This window comes from Tenrec ecaudatus, chromosome 8 (genome assembly GCF_050624435.1).
Source record: "Tenrec ecaudatus isolate mTenEca1 chromosome 8, mTenEca1.hap1, whole genome shotgun sequence".
Taxonomy (NCBI): domain Eukaryota; kingdom Metazoa; phylum Chordata; class Mammalia; order Afrosoricida; family Tenrecidae; genus Tenrec; species Tenrec ecaudatus.
In genome coordinates, this window is record NC_134537.1 from 81,972,276 (window position 1) to 81,993,406 (window position 21,131).

Consider the following 21,131-nt stretch of genomic DNA (forward strand, 5'->3'; position numbering starts at 1 on the left):
TACATATAACCCTCTCTTTGGGGGATGGACAATAGAAAAATGGGTAAAGGGAGACTTTGGATAGTTTAAGACATAATAAAATAATAATAATTTACATATTATCAAGGGTTTGTGAGGGAGGGGGGTAGGGAGGTAGGGGAAAAAATGAGGAGCTGATACCAAGGGCTCAAGTATAAAGAAATTGCTTTGAGAATAATGATGGCAATAAGTGAACAAATGTGCTAAAAACAATGTATGCATATATGGATTGTCATTAAGAGTTGTAAGAGCCCCCAATAAAATGATTTCTTAAGAGAGAAAATAAAACCATCTGACAATAAATCTTGTCTACTTCTGATAACTTTAAACACTTAAGTTTTCATGATCTTCTTTTTTATTTCAGATCTCATTCTATTATCCAATCTACTCTTCCTGAACGTCATCATGGCAGCTTTACCTTAAGGTCTAAGACACATTCAATTGAGTAAGAAAATCATTAGCAGATATTAAGAGATATCATAGAGCACGAGTTAAGTAAAAATCTTACATTTCTATTTCTAATTAAAGCCAAGAATTACAAACAAAAAGATTTGGCATGAGCCTAGAATTGTAGAAATTAACCACTGACACCTATGATCTTTCTCACAAACTATGGTTAGAAATAAAACAAAGCCTGAAAGCAAAGAGGTTTCCTGGAGGGAAGTATAAAAATGACAAGAGAACATCAATCACTAGGATAAACATTACTATAACCAGGGATTAGACATTTATAGTAGTAATGTTCTGCATAAGAGAACGGTACAGTGTATAAAACTACAGCAGAAGAATTCAATAAAATAATTATACGTGTCTTGTTTGCAATGAAATTTTTTATTTTTTAAAAAGAACCAGAAAGAGGTGGTGTTTACCTGGGTTTGTCTTCTCAAGTTGATACCATCGGTAAAATGCTCTCTTCTTCTGTTCACTCAAGTCTGATCCCTGCTGCAATAGCCAGTGTGAAATCCGACTCTGGCTAATACCTGTGTAGAAAGAGAAAGAGCGGTTGGGAAGCACAGGACTCAAAGTGAAGTGAAAATCAGTTCTGTTGGTACTGGATACAGGGTGCTTTATTATTCTGTGCTGCAACTTGAGTAAACTTCTAACACTGGGTTTCTTTGTAAAGGTTGGCTTCAATGGCCAAGATATACTCAGAAATACATTTATTAGAGATTAAACTCTTTTATTAGCCAAGGCTTGACAATGATCTTGAAAATTAATCTCCCAATCAGGCCCATGAATTTGAGATAAACAAAAGACCCCTAGATAATATTTACTTGTCAGAAGTTGATTATGTGTTTGTACCTCCAAAACTTTTTTTACCTTTTTAGCATGTTAGAACTTTTATCCTCAGAAACTGAAAAGAAACAAAATGAACTTAGCAAGTTTTGCTATGTAGTACTGAGAATTATAACAAATTTATGGATTCGGACTGAAGAGGTCATTGAAAATGTCTCCCATAGGGAATAAGCAAATGTGAAGAAAGCCAATGGTGTCCAGCTATTAAAAGATAGAGCATCTGGGGTCCTAAAGGCTTAAAGGTAAACAAGTGGCCTTCTAGCTCAGAAGCAACAAAACCCATATAGAAGAAGCATACCAGGTTGTGTGATCATGAGGTGTCAACAGGAATAGGTAACAGAAGTTCAAAAGCAAGCAATCAAATTGATGTGAAGGAGCACAAAGTGGAGACCCAAAACCCACCTGTAAGATAATTAGATAGTCCCTCACTGAAAGGCGACATGGAAAGGATCCAGGGTACAGTAAGGCACTGATGAAACATATAACTATCCTCTAATTCTTTTATATTTCCTCCCCTTACTATTATGGTCTTAGTTTTACTTCATTAATTTTTTTTAGATCTGTGTATGTGCAGTTATTTAATTAAGTTACTTTGGTGCATGAAATCCATGATAGATAAGCCCTTCAGAAATAGTAATGGGTATAATGAGGGCATGGGAAGTAGGGGGGGATGAGAGCAATGATTACTGTATAACCTCACTTGAGGGGCATGAAAAACTGAATGGTAGGTGAATGGATACATGGACGGTGTAAGATACAGCAAAAAATATATATATTATATAAGGGTTCCTGGTGGTAGGATGGTGAAGGGAGGGGACAAAAGGGAGCTGATATCAAAGAGTGCAAGAAGAAAGAACATGTTTTGAAACTCATGGTGGCAGCAATTGTACATACTGCTTGATCTAATTGAATTATGGCTTGCTATATATAATACCTGTAAGAACTCCAAATAAAATGATTTAAAAGAAAGAATTTCCACTAAGGTTTCCACTAAGGTTTTTGGCTTATTTAACTCATTTGGACATTTTTAGATGCATTATCCTTAATACATATAATTAAAAATTGGGATATTTTTAGAGTTATTCGGAAATATGATCACTTAAGAAATCTCAAGGACTAAAGAAAGACTTTTAAAAAATGAGTAGACTCATCAAAGAACAAAAAATCATATCATTGGTTGCACACCTCCATGATACAAATGCCGAGGACAAACGGATACATAAGCAAATGTGGCAAAGAAAGCTGATGATGCCCGGCTATCAAAAGAGATAGTGTCTGGGGTCTTAAAGGCTTGAAGGTGAACAAGCGGCCATCTAGGTCAGAAGCAACAAAGCCCACATGGAAGAAACATACCAGCCTGTGCGATTACGAGGTGCCAAAGGGATCAGGTATAAGGCATCATCCAAAAAAAAAATACCATAGTGAATGAAGGGGGAAGAGCAGAGTGGAGACCCAAAGCCCATTTGTCGGGCACTGGAGATCCCCTCACAGAGGGGTCTAGGGGAGGAGATGAGTCAGTCAGGGTGCGATGTAGCACCAATGAGGAACACAGCTTTCCCCCAGATCCTGGATGCTTCCTCCCCCCCAACTACCATGATCCGAATTCTACCTTGCAAGACTGGATAGAGAAGAGGTTGTACACTGGTGCAGATAGGAGCTGGAGGCACAGGGAATCCAGGGTGGATGATACCTTCAGGACCAGGGTTGTGAGGGGCAATACTGGGAGAGTAGAGGGTGAGTGGGTTGGAAAGGGGGAACCCATTACAAGGATCTAAATGTGACCTCCTCCCTGGGAGATGGACAACAGAGAAGGGGGTGAAGGGAGACACCGGATAGGGCAAGATATGACAAAATAATAATCTATAAATTATCAAGGGCTCATGAGGGAGGGGGGAGCGAGAAGGGAGGGGGAAAAAAGAGGACCTGATGCAAAGGGCTTAAGTGGAGAGCAAATGCTTTGCAAATGATTAGGGCAAAGAATGTACAGATGTGCTTTATACAATTGGTATATGTATGGATTGTGATAAGAGTTGTACGAGCCCCTAATAAAATGCTTAAAAAATAAATAAATAAAAAATGAGTAGAATATAAAGCACATTTTCCTTTCATGAAGTTCTTGACACCAAAGAACTGGAAATGTGAGGAACCTCCACATCTAAGAGTAAAACCCTATCTTAAACTTACTAGTACATACATCACCTGCTCATTCTGGTCATTATAGTTATTCCAAAAATGAGTAATTCAACATACAGCTAGTAAAGGCAAAGAATAACAGGAAAGTCAAAACTGTCTTTTAAGCCCAAGAGGAACTTTCAAAAAGACCGTTCAGTTATCATAGAGGTTTAATCACATCTAAACACTCTCAAGGAATTACTTCTGGTAATTGGATAATACTGAATGCCACCTGTGCCAACACCTGTTTAAAGTTATAATACACAACAGGAAGCATGGTGATCATGAAGAGGCTTAAAAGTAAACCCTTTGATTTTCACACATTTAAAAGACAAAAATAAGTTTTACAAAAATTTGAAGAAGTGGAGGAGGATGTTAAAAGTAAAGCTGACCTGGGTAGCAATATTCTCTGAGTGGAATCCTCTCGATCAAAGGGTAAATAACAAACAGTTTTCCAAAATCTAAGTGATTAAATGTTCAAGTAGTTTACACAGCAGCTTTCCAATGAACCGAAGATCTATGCGTTCCAGGTGCTGGCGGTGAGCACTGTGCGCCAGCACTGAGACAGAATGCAAACTGTTCTGGAGAATTAGGTCGGCTGTGCTTAGTACTGTATTTACCAACATCTAGTTCCAGACATTATGCTAGGTTTTATATTTGTTTTAAGCAAGAGTGAAGAAAAGAACGATATATAAAGAAATCAAAATAGATTTTCATGCCAACAGAATAAAACTATTTTATATGAATTCTCGTACTGGTACCATACTGCTCAAAGAAATGACTCAGAGAAAAAACATGTTAAAAAATAAAATATATTCGCTCTAATTTCAACATTATATTTTCTTCATTCAGCCTGATCAAACACACACAACCCAGAGTCCATTAAATATCAGAGATGCCTAGATTTAGGCTCTACTACAGAGGGGAAAGAAAGAAAAAAGCTAAATGGCCATGGGTTGAATCACGATCTATTCATATGATAAGATACCAGATAGATTTTATAAACCGACATTTTTTAAAAGCCACGGATAGGCACCAATTGCTGATAAGGACACAGAGTACACAGCACTCTGATACTGCTGACATGAGAGATACATTGTCTTCTGAGCCTGCAACCACTTCGTTAAACTGTTGGGCAGTATTTACTAAAGTTGAACACACACAAAACCTCGGACGTAGCAATTTCTCTCCTACATCTATAGACAACAGATATGTATATACACCCAATAAAAATATATTCAAAAGGGAGGACAGAGCAACACTCATGCCAGTATTACTCACAATAGTACCCATTGCTACACAACTCAAATGTATAAATCAAGAGACTCATGCATTTTACCATAGAATATTATACCCAATGGAAAAAGAGCTACTATATGCAGCTGCATAGATGAATCTCATGAAAGTAATGTTAACTGGAAGAAACCAGACACGAACGAGTAGTTTAATGTAATATAAACTTTAAAGACATGCGCAACAATCTACACAGATGAGAATCAGAATAATGATTATCCATGGTTCAGGAGGAGGTTAATGGCTGAAAGGCAGTATGACTGAGGGTTATGGGTGATCTGCATCATTCTTCATCTTGATATCTTGATATGCTTTTCTAAGTTTGCTTATTTGGAAACAATGATGGCTATTTTCCTAGGTATATGTTAGGTTTCAATTTAAAAAGTTTACTAAAAGTTCTAAAAATACTATATAGTTTTGAAAAATAAAGTGAATAAAACTGAATGTGGAAAGATGCCCATGAAATAAATGGAAAGTATATATTTTACATCTATATATTTTCACATAATATATATATATATATCTTTGTGTATATGTAACAGAATTTATACATATAACCAAGGAGTAACAAAGGATTTATAGTGGCAGACTTATCCTACATTGTATATCTCCTATTTTCTCAACCTTTCTACAAATATGTAGTTACGATTTATTTTTTATTTATTTATTTTTTTTTTTATTTTAACAATTTATTGGGGCTCATACAATTCTTTTCACAGTTCATATATATACATATATCAATTGTATAAAGCACATCTGTACAGTCTTTGCCCTAATCATTTTTTTCTTCTTTTACATTTTATTAGGGACTCATACAACTCTTACCACAATCCATACATATACATACATCAATTGTATAAAGCACATCCATACATTCCCTGCCCCAATCATTCTCAAGGCATTTGCTCTCCACTTAAGCCCCTTGCATCAGGTCCTCTTTTTTTTTCCCCTCCTCCCTCCCCATTCCCCCCTCCCTCATATGCCCTTGGTAATTTATACATCGTTGTTTTGTCATATCTTTCAGTGAAAAATATATCATGATACTAAGTCACACAAAACAGAGGTCCAAAATAATTAATTTCTGCATCCTCATTTCAATTGTCTGAGTTAAACAATGCTAACTAGCTGCTTGACAGTTTTATCTATGCTCAATTGTTAAGTTCATAAAACAAAGGGAAAGGAAGATGACAGAATACTCTTCTGTCTGGTCATTTTGTATGAAGAGAATCTATGAAAGTTTATTACAAATCTAAGCTTAGTTTCCAAACAATAAGTGGAAAAACCAAATTAATGAAGCACGTGGTCTTTCTAGAAGATGTACGATAACGCTTCTTCGATGAACTTTCTTAGTGAGCAGCTTCCTTTCCGATAGGTCAGGTTCCTTTAGCTCAAACTGCATTCCTACCTTATAGACAGACTCCTTCTGGATTAACAATGTCCCTGGAACTTCAGCTGAGTTTAAAATAATCTCTGCAGCCTTTCCCTATTATCAATTTTGGTACGTATCCTTGAGAAGAAAGAAAAAAACAATCTTTAACTTCCTCTTCTTTCCCCCTGTGAAAGAAAATGTCATTTTCACTATTGTTAGCTCTTCACAAACCTCTTTTCACCTTTCACAGGGAAGAAGAAAAGAGTAATTTACACATAATCACCACACATTGAAAGAGTAAACCCACAACTAATACTAAAAAATCACATGTAATTCAAAGATGCAAAAGGTCCTTATGCCAGCTTTATTTAAATTGTTTGACGGGCATGTTATTTTTTGGCTCCTTAAAAAAAAAAATCAAGCAAATCCCCTTCCACTAGAGGGCCCTCTATCATAGCCCATTCTATAAATGAAAATGCTTCATCTTCCTCCACATGTAGAGCGAGACACCAATAGCCAGTCACATCATCTCCATCCTTGCAATGCTGCACACAACTTCTCATCAGTTTCAGACGTTGCTTTGCTAGCTCCTGCTTATGTTCACTTCCCCAAGGCTCCATGTTTAAGCATCTTCTCTAATTTTATGCACTCTTTCCTTTGGTCATCTTAATTATTACAATTGTGACTTACGTTTCATCTAACTTCTAGAGCAGAGCACCATGTTTTCTTTCAACCACCTGCTGGAAGGCTTCATAAGAATTCCCAAAAGTATACAGCAAACGCTTATCTCTTCTTCACATCTGCCCTTCTCCCCGTGTCCGCCTCAATTTTACCTTCTGCTCAACTCAACCTTAACTCCCACATGCTTCCTAAATTCAATTAATTTTTCTCCCTAAAAGTCTCATGTTCTCTCCAATCCTCAATCCTGTGGATCTGATTCTCAGTCTCCCTTGCCGGATCTCAAAGTTATTCCTATAATAACTTTGGTGGGAGTAGGATACCTAAGATACAAAAGCACAAAACTCCTCATGATTAGGTCAGTAATAATTCAATTACTTCAAGGTCAAAAAGAGTGAAATATCCTTCTTAACTCAATTTTATATCTGGGAAATGCTCTCATCTTTGTTCTTTGTGAATTGTCATGATTTGAACTACCATGTGGTTCTATGGAAATGCCCAGTTCAAACGCAGTAAGTATTCCCTTGATCTAATGCAGATCTCATTCTGTATAAAGAACCTTTCTCCAGTTAGAGGAACTGGGGGTGATGTATGTCAAAACCCATCAGTGACAATCCATTGACATTAGAGGGCCTAGGCAACTATAATAGCTGGGGTACTCAAGATAATCAAAACAATTAAAAGAAAAATTAGAAAAGTAACATATCCACACAGTATTTTCAAAGACCCTACAAATCTGAGTCTGTCACTTCTGGCTGGCCTTGGGATTTTCTCAAGCTGAAAAATGCGAAGCTTGAATGCTGTGTGAATACTGAAGGAATGTCCCCAATGCCTCTCAGCATAGCTGGAAGACATATGCTTTCAGGCATTCAAGGAAATTTCTGTCTAACAATTAGCTGTCCATTAACCTTCAGGGTCACTATAAGTTGCAATGAACTCTATGGCAGTGGGCTAAGCTAATTTTAGTAGTCACGCTCGACAAGAATGCAGAAGCGTGTTCAGTTGAACCGCACCAACTTCCATGTGGAGTAAATACCAAGTAATCTAGTCCCTCAAAGACTACAGCTTAGGAAACTCTACTGGGCATTAACTTTGCCCTACGACATTGGTATGGGTAGGACTCAACTTGACATAACACAACATAGTCTAACCAAGTCGACACATGAACTAGCCTTAAGTTATCTTATGGGAAATATATCTGTTTAAAAGAAAACTCCTCTAGACTTCACTATACTACCTTATGAGGAGAGAGATGAAGCTTTCTATTCTTGTAAAGATTTATAGTCTTGAGAACCCAAAGGAGTGGTTCTAGCCTCTTTTTAAAAAATCATTTTATTGGTGGCTTGTACAACTCTTATCACAATCCATACATCCATCGTGTGTCAAGCACATTTGTACATTTGTTGTCATCATCATTCTCAAAACATTTGCTTTCTACTTGAGCCCTTGGTATCAGCTCCTCACTTTCCCTCTTCCTTCCCCACTACCCCCTCTCTCATGAACCCTTGATAATTTATAAATTATTTTGTCATATCTTACACTGTCCAAAATCTCCCTTCACCTACTTTTCTGTTGTCCATCCCCCAGGGAGGAGGTTATATGTAGATCCTTGTAATCGGTTCTCCCTATTCAGCCCACCTTTCCTCCACCTTCCTGGTATCGCCACTTTAACCACTGGTCCTGAGGGGTTCATCCGTCCTGGATTCCCTGTGTTTTCAATTCCTATCTGTACCAGTGTACATCCTCTGGTTTAGCCAGATTTGTAAGGTATAATTGGGATCATGATAGTTGTAGGGAGGAGACGAGCCAGTCAGGGTTGCAGTGAAGCAATGATGAAACATACAACTTTCCTCAATTCTATCCTGTTCTTTAGGGTCACTATGAGTCAGAATCAACTTGATGGCAGTGGCTTTGGTAATATCTTCCAGGAGCTCTGGTGATACAGTGGGCTACACATTGAACTGCTAACTACAAGTTCTGTTGTTCAAACCTATCAACTGCTCCTTGAGAGAAAGATGAGGCTCTCCACTCCTGTACTGATTTAAAATCTCACAAATCCAAAGGGTCACTATGAGTCAGAATCAAATCAATAGTAATAAAAATCTAGTATACTTCCTTCTTAGCATTCACTTTGGAGAAATCTATGGTAAACCTGCTCTCTCTTTCCGGCCATCTGCTCTCCCCTGCCTTTTTTTTTTTGGTGGGGGCAACCATACTATTTATATTTGAAGTTCATTAAAATGTCCAGATATGTCCAGCTATTAATTAGTTTTAGGGAAACAATGAATTTTAACTGCACAGTCAAGTTTTTTAACTGTCTTTCATTATGTGTATGCTTTTTTTCTTGTTGAATAAACATCGCTTTTCTATACCTTTTAATCCACCAAAATATTAAACATTCTCTTCTGTGACTTCCTCTAGTGTTGCCAGGTATCATCAAGTTTGTTCTGTGTACATTCAACAGAAGAAAGCACTACCAGGTCTTACTGTCTTCAGAATCATTGCTATTCTAGAGCCCATTGTTGCAGCCACTGTGTCAAGCGAGGGTCTCTTTTTCATTGACCTTCCACTTTGGGAAGCATGTCCTTTTCCAAAGATCGCTCCAGATAACATGTCCAAAGTAAGCAATACAAAGTTTCACTGTCCTCACTTTTAAGGAACATTCTTGTTGTAGTCTGAGACAAACTCACTCATTCTTCTGGCAATGGACAATATTCAATATTCATCACAAACACCATAATACAAGGGTCTTATGCCTTCTCTGATCTTCCAGCGTGCATATATATATATATACACACACACACGCACACACACACACACACACACACACACACACGCACGATCGCTTGGGGTAAGGAGCACCTTAAGCCTCGGTGCCATCTTTATTCTTCACTATTTCAAGTAGGTCTTATGCAGCAGATGTGCCCAATGAAATATGTCACTTGATTTCTTGACCGTTATGTTGATGGGTGATGATCGTAGAGTCAAGTAAAATGAATTCCTTGATAACTCTATTATCTTCGATTTATCACAATATTATCTATTGGTTCAGTTCTGAGGGTTTTGTTTTGGGGTTTTATTGCATGCTGTTTAATGTTGAGGTATTGTAATCTGCATTGAAGATTGTGGTCTTTGACCTTCATCAGTGACTGCTTCAAGCTCCTTTCAAGCAAGGTTGGATCATTTGTGTAGAACAGTTGTTAATAAAATCTTCCTCCAATCCTAATTCTATGCTGTTTAAAAAGTTTTGAACAGACATGGGGCTATTGTGTTTTTAAACCAGGAAAACTGTCAGAATTGTATCCTTTTATCGTACTTATTTAATTTGTATTCTGAACAGATAATCCAAGAAAGTAGACTATATTTTGCCCTTAGAATCCTTCAATATTGATACTCACTCCTTGAATTTTTTGAGTTTTTGTAGGTTTAGAAATGCCAACTGTGAACTTCTGATTTGGTATTCTACCTAGCCTTTTGCAAATTTCATTATTAAAATTTTATCTTTTTGAACAACCCCTAGAATCCATTGGATTTTTAACATCGTTTTTTTACATTTGCTTTGGTTACACTACATTTAAGAGCAAATCTTCAGAGTGATTTTCTCTAAGTAGTTCAAAATAAAAGTGAATGCTTTCATCTGAATTTATTCTACTTTTGGTTGCTTTTAATGTGACTTCCTTTTCTGTTATTTCGTTCCTTTCACTTTTGCCAGTATATATTATTTATATCCTTTGGTCTTCTTATAATCTTTATGACCATTTTCATATCTTTTGTGAACTTATTTGTATAGTAATAGATTTCACTGAGGATTAGGAATTTTTTTTTACACTTTCCCATTTAATTCAGGGAATTCTTTTCTATTTGTATTCTTCATGTGCTATAAGCCCTTTTAAAATTTTATTCTTCAAAACCACTTTTTGGGAGTTAATAAAGATTTATCACTCCATACTTGAATCACATCATGCAGTATTGTACAATTGTTGCCACAATCAGTTTCAAAACATTCTTTTCTTTCCTGAACTGCTTGACATCAGCTCCCTTTTACACTGCCCTTCACCTCCCACCACCACTGTACTCCCCAGAAACCTTAATTCTACTTGCTGTCCTTATAGGTTCATTAATTCTAGCTTTCATTTACTGGAAAACAAATAAATATGTAACAAAAATCCAAGAGGGCTTCCCCCACCCCCATGACATAACACATCTGAGATAAACCCCAATATGAACAAACAGAAAAATACAGATAATGTTGAAAACCAGATCAGGCTCAATGTTCAACAGAAGGGGGATCAAGTGATAAACTTTTAACCATTCAAGTCAGGTTTATTACATTTTGATCTACTACAGTCATCTCTCCAGTGTACTCTATTTGGTAATCGCTTTCCTCCCATCCCTCTACTACGGATAGAGGGAAATCACTGGAGGCTTATTTCCAATGTTGATCTCACAAATATATCTTGGGCTCCCACTGTCATCCATAGCCTTCTGCAAAACAGATTCTTACAATTTAGGCTCTGATACTATTCCCTCCTTCAACTTTGGATTATATGGTTACAGTTATGTAGTCACTGATGTCGGTGCGCTTCTTCCATGTGGACTTAGTTGACATCTCACTTATTAGATGGCTGCTTGTTTAAAAACAAGTCTTTTAGATGCCAGGTACTATTTTATCTGATAGCCGGGCACCATCTAATTTCTTCACCACACTTTGCTGAAGAACTTTTAAAAAATTCCCAAATTCAACTTCATTTATGTATTTATTGTTATGTCTAACTTTTAATTTTAGCTAGCTTTTAAAATTTTGATTATCATTCACCTTTGAAAGGAGCTAGCCACAGAAATACAGGTAATTCCAAAAGGATAGACCTTGATATCCATGAAGAATGTGCCTTATTTTAATGGAAAACAAGCTCTCAGTGCAACTTTACTGGCTTATCTCTTTACCAATCCAGTGTTCAATTTTCTTACAACTACTTCATAATAGGCCCCTGTGATTGTCCTTCGCCATTCAAGAAAATTTATTAAGCTTATCCATTTAGAATCTCAAAGTATATTTGCTTAACTTTCTGAGTTTGAATTTAACTTGACCAGGAGACCCCTTAGGAAGCCACTGTTTTGATTGGATGTTTTAAGGCATCCTAAGGAGATTCGAGTATATAATGAAGAAAACTTGTCTGTAGTCACCTACCGGTCACAGAGACATAGTTAAACACTTTTATTTGGAATAAATCTGCACATATTTGAACTGGAATCTTATAGCAATATATTTTTACTTACCCATTTATTTTTTAACTATTTATATCCCTCTACCTTCTGAAGTTTGCTGATCTCATGGGCAAAAAACCTGTTAACTCTCATTTAATTGTTCTTGCTTCATCTTCCATGAAATCATGCTATATGTACAGTTATTGCTCACAGCAATAGATGTTTTAGGTCTGTTCCTGGGGTGCTGGAGAGCTGTTGTGGAAAACTGCATTGGATAGACCATATCAGCTTTATTTACTTAGATACTATATTTTAAGTTATACAGTTATACTATTATCATCCAAGTTTTAAATATGAGAAGAATTCAGTAGAGTTTCTGTGCACGGTTAAAGAGGTTACACCATCTAATAACAAGATTGGAACATTTTAATTTTAATATAGGAGCTTGAACTCTTGACAGATCCACTTTGCATTTAATCCATAAATTACAGGAGAAGACAAACAAATTTTAAAATATCCGAAAAAGAATAAGGTATTAAGCAACATTTAAGGGAAGCTGTAAATGGATCCACAGTAGTTAGTTGGTTATACAGTGAGCTACCAATCATTAAGGTCAATGGTTTGAACACAGCAGACATTCTTCCGCCTTTAAAAGAGTGAAAGCTTTGGAAACCCAGAGAGGCAGTTCTTCTCTGTTCTATTTGGTAAGTAGGAATTAGAATTGATAAGATGACAGTCGGTTTTTCATTTAGGTATAGGGGTCTGTGCAATCTATACAGAAACTATAAGCTGGACACTGCAAAGCCAGAACGCAGCTTGTAAGAGCAGAGAATAAAAATATATTTGAAACGGCATATATATGGAAGGTTTTGGGCAATTTGGAGTGTCAAAAATGTAAGACTCAGCAATTTTCCGAATATTTTGAAATTTAAATTGTTCCTCTTCAAATTCTACAGTAAACATTTCAGGACATTTTAACATCTAGAAGTAAAAATGTTTCAAAGGTGACGTTGACTCCAAGCTTCTGTATAAGGCAAATTCTAATTTTTCATTTCAGAGTTTCTGTGTACAGGTAACGAAGCTGTACCATCTAATAACAAGATTGGAACATTCTAATTTTAATATAGGAGTTTGAATTCTTGACAGATCCACTTTAGTTCTCAGAAAATTTGAATCTCTATTTCACCAGTCAGTTGATGATAATTCATAGTGACCCTAATAGGACAGAATGAAACTTCTCCCTGGGGTTCTTAGGCTGTAAATCTTTCTGGGAACAGAAAATTTCATCTTTCTCTTGCACAGTGGCTGGTGAGCTCAAATAACTGACCTTGTGGTTAGCAGTCAAACACATAATCCACTACACCATCAGGGCTCCTTATTTATTGCACACTAACTCTGATTTCTGGCCCTTTTAAACAATAACATATTGGAACTTTCTACTCTTTATCTTCAATAAAGATAAGGTTAACACTTCAGGAAAACTCCAAATTCAAGTAATTCGCACTGTTCACGTGCATCTTTGGATCAAAGGACATGATGTGAAATTTACCTTACCTAATATTTAGTACAACACACACTACTTTAAATAAACAAGTGTGCAATTCCTCTATTTCAGGCTAGCTAACATTGCATTAAAATATTCTGATTTGTTATGGGTGAGTAAATTAAAGAGTGGTATATGGCATTATGTTCTGTTGCTCAAAATCCAGAGCTGGTGGTGGAAAATTGGTGCCATTTTTGAATAAGAATCAAATATACCCAGTAACAACTCTACCATGTGAAGCACCAAAATCTGTGTTGGTCAGTATATTTCTGCTTTTGTAAATTACATACAGATATCCTGTGCAAATTTTTCTCTTGGGATATCTGAGCTTTCATAATAACCTGTAAGGGCTCTGTGATATACCACAGATGTCAATTCTTTGCTTTTATGTGCCACAAATATTTTTCAATGGGAATCTTACTTACAATCCCCTTTATAGAAAATATACTTAAACATTTTATACAGTCAAATCCAATCAATTCTACCTTTTAGGTTTATGTACTGTTTAGGTATATCTTATTTCGAAACACTAAAATTTTCAATATTTTCTTCGAATAGTAGTATAGGGTTTTATTTTCTATTTTTAAAATTTAAACGTTATTTCATTCCTTAATCCATCTGGAGCTGACTTTTGGTGTCTAGTGTGATGTTGGGACCTATTTTTATTTCCATAAAGACATCTTAGGGAAAAATACCATTTTTATGAATTTAAAATGCTAACTACCCATATATCAATATTCTATTTTTGGACTCAGTTCTAAACAATTGATATATTTATCTATCTCCAATATGATAGTATATTTTGATTCTGTCCATAAAAACAACATGGGCAGAAAACTTATAGATGAAGTACTAAGTTGAAGAAATAAAAAGGTAAATTATTTCTTCTTTCATTTTATATATATCTGCATATATATATATATATATATATATATATATATATATATATATACCTATTCCCCTCCTCATTTTACTCTAAGACATTACAGAACTGCATTATTTTAATACATGAACAGTATTCCATGATATAGTTGTGTCATAATTTATCTAACTAGACTGCTACTGATGGACACTTAAGTTATTTACTGTTTTTTGCTATCATATAACATGCTGCAATATTCTTGTATATTCATCATCCTAGACATGAGGAAATAATTCTATAAGGCAAATTCATAGAAGATAATTTACAAGAGTATGCACACATGCAAAAAAAGAACTACGCTACACATACACATCTTAAAGAATAATAAAATTATCAACATACTTAAAAAGCAAGCTGTTTTGCAGGGGTATGTGACTTTATTTTATCTTGGCAGGTATTCTACTAAATTAACTGCCACTTTTAAATTTCTGGCTATCTCATACACAAAAAACAACTTTGCGGTTTTAATGTAGATTTATATTTTTAGGAGTGAGGATGAATATCTTCCTCAAGGTTAACATGCAGTTTTCTCTGGATCATCAGTTCATATCTTTTGCCTATTAAACCGACAACAACAATAGCCAAACCAGATTGTTTTTCTCATTTTTATGCGCTCTTTGAATATAAGGAACCTGTGGTTATGCTTGCTCTGTTATGTGCAGTTGGTTTTTGACTCACAGTGGCCCCCTTGTGAAAGAGTGAAACTGCCCGCAGAGCTAGCTCTCTAGCTGTTATCTTCACAAGGGCAGATCATCAGGTCTTTCTAGAGCTGCACTTTAAGTTGAAACCACCAGCCTTTTGGTTGGCAGCCCAATTAAGAACCTTCACTTCAGCAACTGGTGTTTGCTGTGTGTTATTCACTGTGTTCCGATGATTTTCTCCCTCAAGCACAATTTTGCCTAAAATATAGCCCAATCTTTATGTCATAGTCTGCGTACCTACCTATATAGGTTAAGCATGTGACACACGTCCAAGGAGAGAGCAGCAGGACTAACAGTCCCAGGGAGACCTGGGAGGTGAGGGCTGGTGGGAGAAGGAGGTGGTGAGCTGGCTGCACCATAGACAGGGAAACAACTGGGGTGTTGGAGTCAATAACAAGGAGACAGGGATTTGAGGAGGGGGTGAAGGGAGTGTTGGAGCAACAGAACACTACATAAGAGGAGGTACCAAGAAGTGAAAATAAGGGAAAAGTGACAGTGGAGCAGGAGGAAGATAAAAGGAAACAGAGAAAGGACAAAGGAAGCAAAGCAATGGATAAAGGTATAAACACAGCACTGTACATATGTAAATATATTAATCGACAAAAATATATTGTCACATGTACCTATATTTATACGAAAATACACTGAGGTAGGGGATGGACTTTGGGCCTCTGCTCATACTCTCCCTCAATACAAGAAAACTTAGTTTTAACCAATCGGCACTCTGAGATGTTCACCCTCCCAATAAAATCGCTGAAGACAAAATGGGTGCATAAGCAAATGTGGTAAAGAAGGTAGATGGTGGCACATATTAAAAGATATAGAGTCTAGGGTCTTAAAAACTTGAAGTTTTTAAGCCGCCATTCAGCAGTGAAACAACAAGTCCACATGGAAGAAGCACACCGCTGGTGTGATCCTGAGGAGTCATAGGGACCAGGTAATAGGCATCAGCAGACACATAACAAGCAAAGCATATTGTTAAGAATGAGGGGGCTGAGTGGATATCCAAAGCCCATCTGTAGACAATGGAACCAATGCCCCACAGAGGGCCCAGGGGAGGGGATGAGTCACCAAAGTGCAGTAAAACATCAATGAAATGCACTATATTACTCTGGTTCGTTGAGGCTTCCTCACCTTCCACTACCATAACCCCAGTGCTGCTTCACACTAGATGGAAATATGTACACAGGAACAGTAAGGGACACGTATGTACAAACATGCCTGATTCAACTGAAGTATGGATTTTTTTTTGAAGTATGGATTTTTATAAGAGCTGTATGAGCCCCAATAAAATGATTTTTTAAATATATATAGCCAAATGTTATCCAGTTTTAAACTCACTGGAATCTTTTGTTCAAAATGGAATGCATTTTGCTATAAAATGTAAAGGGGAGAACTTCCAGGAAAACAGCGAAAGAGTGACACACACCAGAGGGACCCCACAGAATTCAGCCCAGGAGAGTTGCTTAGAGGGAAATTCAACAATGCTGGGACGCATGAGGAGCATCATAAAGATAAGTAGGCACAGATCCACAAGGTTTTGAGGGGCTGGGGGGCTTTTGGCTTACCACAGTGGAGGCCGGCTAGGGCTTGACCTTAGCCCCGAAACCGTCTCTGCTAGAATGGGGACCTTTTGGAGCCCTAAGGGGGCTTAATCTCAACACAGCAATAGCTTGTCGCTGCTGCCTTGGGCAGGGACTAAACCCTTGCAGCTTCACAGGCAGGGACTGAGACTTTTGTTTCCCCTTCTTTATATCCGTGCAGTCTCAGTGGGCTTACTTTTAAATTTTCTTTTCTACTCTTTGTCTCTTTGCTGTTCTGTCACACTTCACTGCTGACCTCCAAACCACTAGGGCGTTTACGCCTGTAACACACCCTCAGCCTAGGGCGTTTACGCCTGTAACACACCCATCTAGGTGAGCTCCAACCTGTGCAGCTAGACCGAGGCTGGGGAAAGCCCTGCCAATGACCTTCACCAGGGGATACTCTGCCCAACCTCTTACCTGGAATTACTGCCTGTGTGCTTGGGGGCCCAAGGCACCTCGGCCAATACTCAACATTCCAAGATGTTGCAGGAACCTCTACCCAACCTCCACAACACCAAAACAGGCAACGCACCAGCCTTCTGGGGCACTCCTCTGAGAGGGAAGCCACAGGAGGATAAAGTGGTAGGTTAATTCCACAGTGAAATTAGCTGTAGGCAGTTCGAAGAAGCATTCCTACAAGTCTCCCAGAGAGAGCCAGTGCTCTTCAACTGCCTGAAAAATGGCACCTGGCTAGTATAAAACAACGCAATGCAAACAGCCATCAGCCCCAACGACCTCAACCAAAAAAAAAATGGGAGAAACAAAAGGCAATGGCAGAAGACATCCCGAACATAACCACATGCAAGAAGCAGACATTGAGCTGCCACAGAAAGAAATTTTCAGAATGCTGCTTGGAGTCATATGAAGGAAACAATACAGAAAAAGGATGAAATGATAGAGGAGATAAAGGCCGCACACCAAAGGGAAATACAGCAGCTTAGGAAGGAGATAATAAAAACCAGTAGCAGAAACACAGACCTCAAGAATCGACTGGGGGAAGCAGAGAAACGCATCAACGACTTGGAAGACAGCCAAGCAGACTTTAACAAATGCAAACAAAAATCTAATAAGATTATCAGAGAATCTGAAGAAAACCTAAGAGCTATGCCTGATGCTATGAAGATGAACAACATCAGAATGATTGGATTACCGGAGGAAGACAAAACATAGAAGTCAACTGGAACAATAGTGAGAAAATTCTTGAAGAGAAACTTCCCAGCTTAATAAATGAAAGCCAGGGAACCATTCAGGAGGTTTAAAGAACACCAGCTAGACTGAATTCCAAGAAGAAGTGATCAAAGCACATAACAGTTAAACTATCTAACTTCAAGGAAAAGGGAAAAAACGTGAGAGCAGCTAGGGAAAAACAAGAAATCACATATAAAAGTTCCCAAATAAGAATATGCTCAGACCTATAAAGAAGAGGAGAAAGTGGAGTAACATATTCCAAAAATTGAAGGAAAAACAACGCAAACTCTAGAATACTCTATCTAGCCAAATTATCGCTGGAGAAATAAGAGTCTTCCCTGACAAGGAAAAACTCAAAGATTACATTAGAAGAAACCCAGTCCTACAAAAGATCCTTGTTGAACCTGTATGGGCAGAAGAACAACACTCACCAAGCACAAACAAGAGACCGCCACATAGAACAACCTCACCCAGAGGGCAGCAAAGATAAAATAGACCCCAAGATAGCATTGGCTTAAGGATGGAAAGAAGTCATAAATGATACACGCACATACATATGCACAACACACTAGTGAATAAGGAAAGTAGGAAAACACCCAACACAAAAGGTATAAGATGACACCACAGAGTCTACAGATGGCGATAATAATCCTGAATACCAATGGTTGGAACTCAGGTATTAAAAGACTGAGATTAGCAGACTAGCTTAGAAAACACAACCCATCAATCTGCTGCCTACAGGAGACACATCTCAAGGCAACAGACAAAAACAGGCTGTGAATCAACAGCTGAAGAAAGGTATTCCAAGCAAACAGCAATTCAAAAAAAGCAGGGGTTGCAATCCTAATCTCGATAAAATTGACCTGAAAGTGCAAACGATGAAAAGAGATAAGGAGGGACACTATATAATGCTCAAGGGAATGGGAGACCAAGAACCACTAAGCCTTGTAAATAAATATTCCCTGAATAAGAGACCTGCTGAATACGACAACCAAACACTTCAAAAGATGATAAAAGAAATCACAGTCTAAACAATTATACTGGGTGACTTCAATACACCCCTCTCTGAGAAAGACAGATCACAGGAAAAGTGCAACAAAGAGGCAAGAGATCTAAATACGACAATTAGACAATTTGACCAGATACATATTTACATTTTTTCTACATAAATTTAAACGTATCGATATCATGCAGACCTCTCTCTCTGACCATTGTGCAATAAGACTGAAAATCAATAAAAGGAAGATAAAGAAAACAAGAGCAAACAATTGGAGGATGAATAATTCTCTACTGCAAAAGTAGTACATACTGGCACAGATAAGAGATGAAATTAGGTAATTTCTAGAAACCAACAACAATGAGCGCACGACATACCAAAACTTATGGGACACAACAAAGGTAGTTATCAGAGGAAGTTTCATAGTAATACATACATACCTGAGAAAGGAGATTCATGATTGATATGCTAGCACAAAATTTACAACAAATAGAGCAGACCAAGCAGGACAATTCTATAAATAGCAAAAGAAAAGAATAAAAATCAGGGCTGAGATTCAAGAGAGGGAAAATAAGAAAACTGCAGAAAAAGTTAATGCTGCTAAAAGTTAGTTCTTTGAAAGGATAAACAGAATTGCCAGACCACTGGCAAACTTAACCAAAGAAAGGAGGGAACAAATTTCAATAGCAAGAATAAGGGATGAAAAAGGGGATATTACAACAAACCCTGATGAAATCAAAAGGATATGAATTCAACAATTTGGAAGACAGACAAATTCTTGGAAAAACAATCTCTCCCTAGACTATTCTCAATGGACGTCAAGAATCTCAACAAACCCATAGCAAAGAAGAAAGAGACGGGTTATCAAGGGATTACCAACTAAAAATTCCCCTGGACCAGATGGTTTCACTGGAGAATTCTACCAAGCATTTAGGGAAGAAATAACAACAATTCTACACAAACTCTTCCAGAACAAAGAAAAAGTAGGCAAACTCCCGAACTCATTCTATGAAGCTAGTATAACTCTGATACCAAAACTGGGCAAGGATGCCACAAGAATCAAGAAGTACAGACCAATATCCCTAATGAACATCGATGCAAAAATCCTTATCAAAATACTAGCCAATAGAATTGAAAAGTATATAAAACAAATAATTCACCATGACCAACTGGGATTCATACCAGGGATTCAGGGATGGTTCAATATACGAAAGACCATTAGTATTATTCATCACATTCACATGAAAAACAGTAAGAACTATATGATAATATCGATAGACGCAGAAAAAGTATTCGACAACATCCAACACCAATTCCTGTTAAAGACACTTGAGAAGATAGGAATGGAAGGAAAGTTCCTCAAGACAATACAAGCTATATATGAAAAACCAACAGCCAACGAGGTCGTCAATGGAGAAAAGACTAACACATCCCACTGAAAAAGGGAACCAGACAAGGATGCCCCTTGTCCCCACACTTATTTAATATCATGCTGGAGGTTTTAACTAACAGCATAAAGCAAAGAAAAACCATCAAAGGTATTTGTCTGGTGAAGGAAGAAGTGAAATTATAGTTATTTGCAGATGATATGATTTTATATATCGAAAATCCCAAAAGTTCCACAAGGGGTGTACTGGAGGCAATAGAGGAGTTTGGCAGAGTGGCAGGATACAAGATCAACAAACAGAAGTCCATGGGACTGTTATACATATCAGATAAGACCACTGAAGAGAAGATAAAAAAGGTGGTACCCTTCACAATAGGCAAACACAAATTGAAATATCTAGGAATATACCTGAGGAGAAGAACAAATGATCTATATGGGGAAAACTACAGAACATTACCTAAGTAAACAAGAGTGACCTCAACAAATAGAAGAATATCCCATGCTTGTGGATTGGAAGTCTCAATATAGTGGAGATGTCAGTTCTGTCAAAGGCACTATATAAACTTAATGTAATCCAGATATAATTACCCTCATCTTTCTTCAAAGAAATGGAAAAACTGATTATCAACTTCATATGGAGAGGGAAGAAGCCCAGAATTTGCAGAGAACTCCTCAAGAAGAAGGACACAGTGGAAGGGCTTACATTACCTGACCTCAGCACATACTATAGAGCAACAGATGTCAAAACCACATGGTATTGGTGTAATGACAGATAC

The 21,131-nt window shown here is 37.3% G+C and overlaps 1 protein-coding gene across 11 annotated transcripts in view; it reads right to left on the reverse strand.

Moving 5' to 3' along the window:
• Window positions 1–21,131, reverse strand: part of HMBOX1 (homeobox containing 1) — a 193,228-nt gene that overhangs the window by 58,650 nt on the left and 113,447 nt on the right. For all 11 annotated transcript variants that reach the window (XR_012785738.1, XR_012785737.1, XR_012785736.1 and 8 more), the window contains one exon: window positions 888–998. Coding sequence is in view for 8 of the 11 variants with exons in the window: in XM_075556451.1 (XP_075412566.1) it covers window positions 888–998 (111 nt within the window). In the remaining 3 variants the exon portion in view is untranslated. The remainder of the gene's footprint in view (window positions 1–887; window positions 999–21,131) is intronic.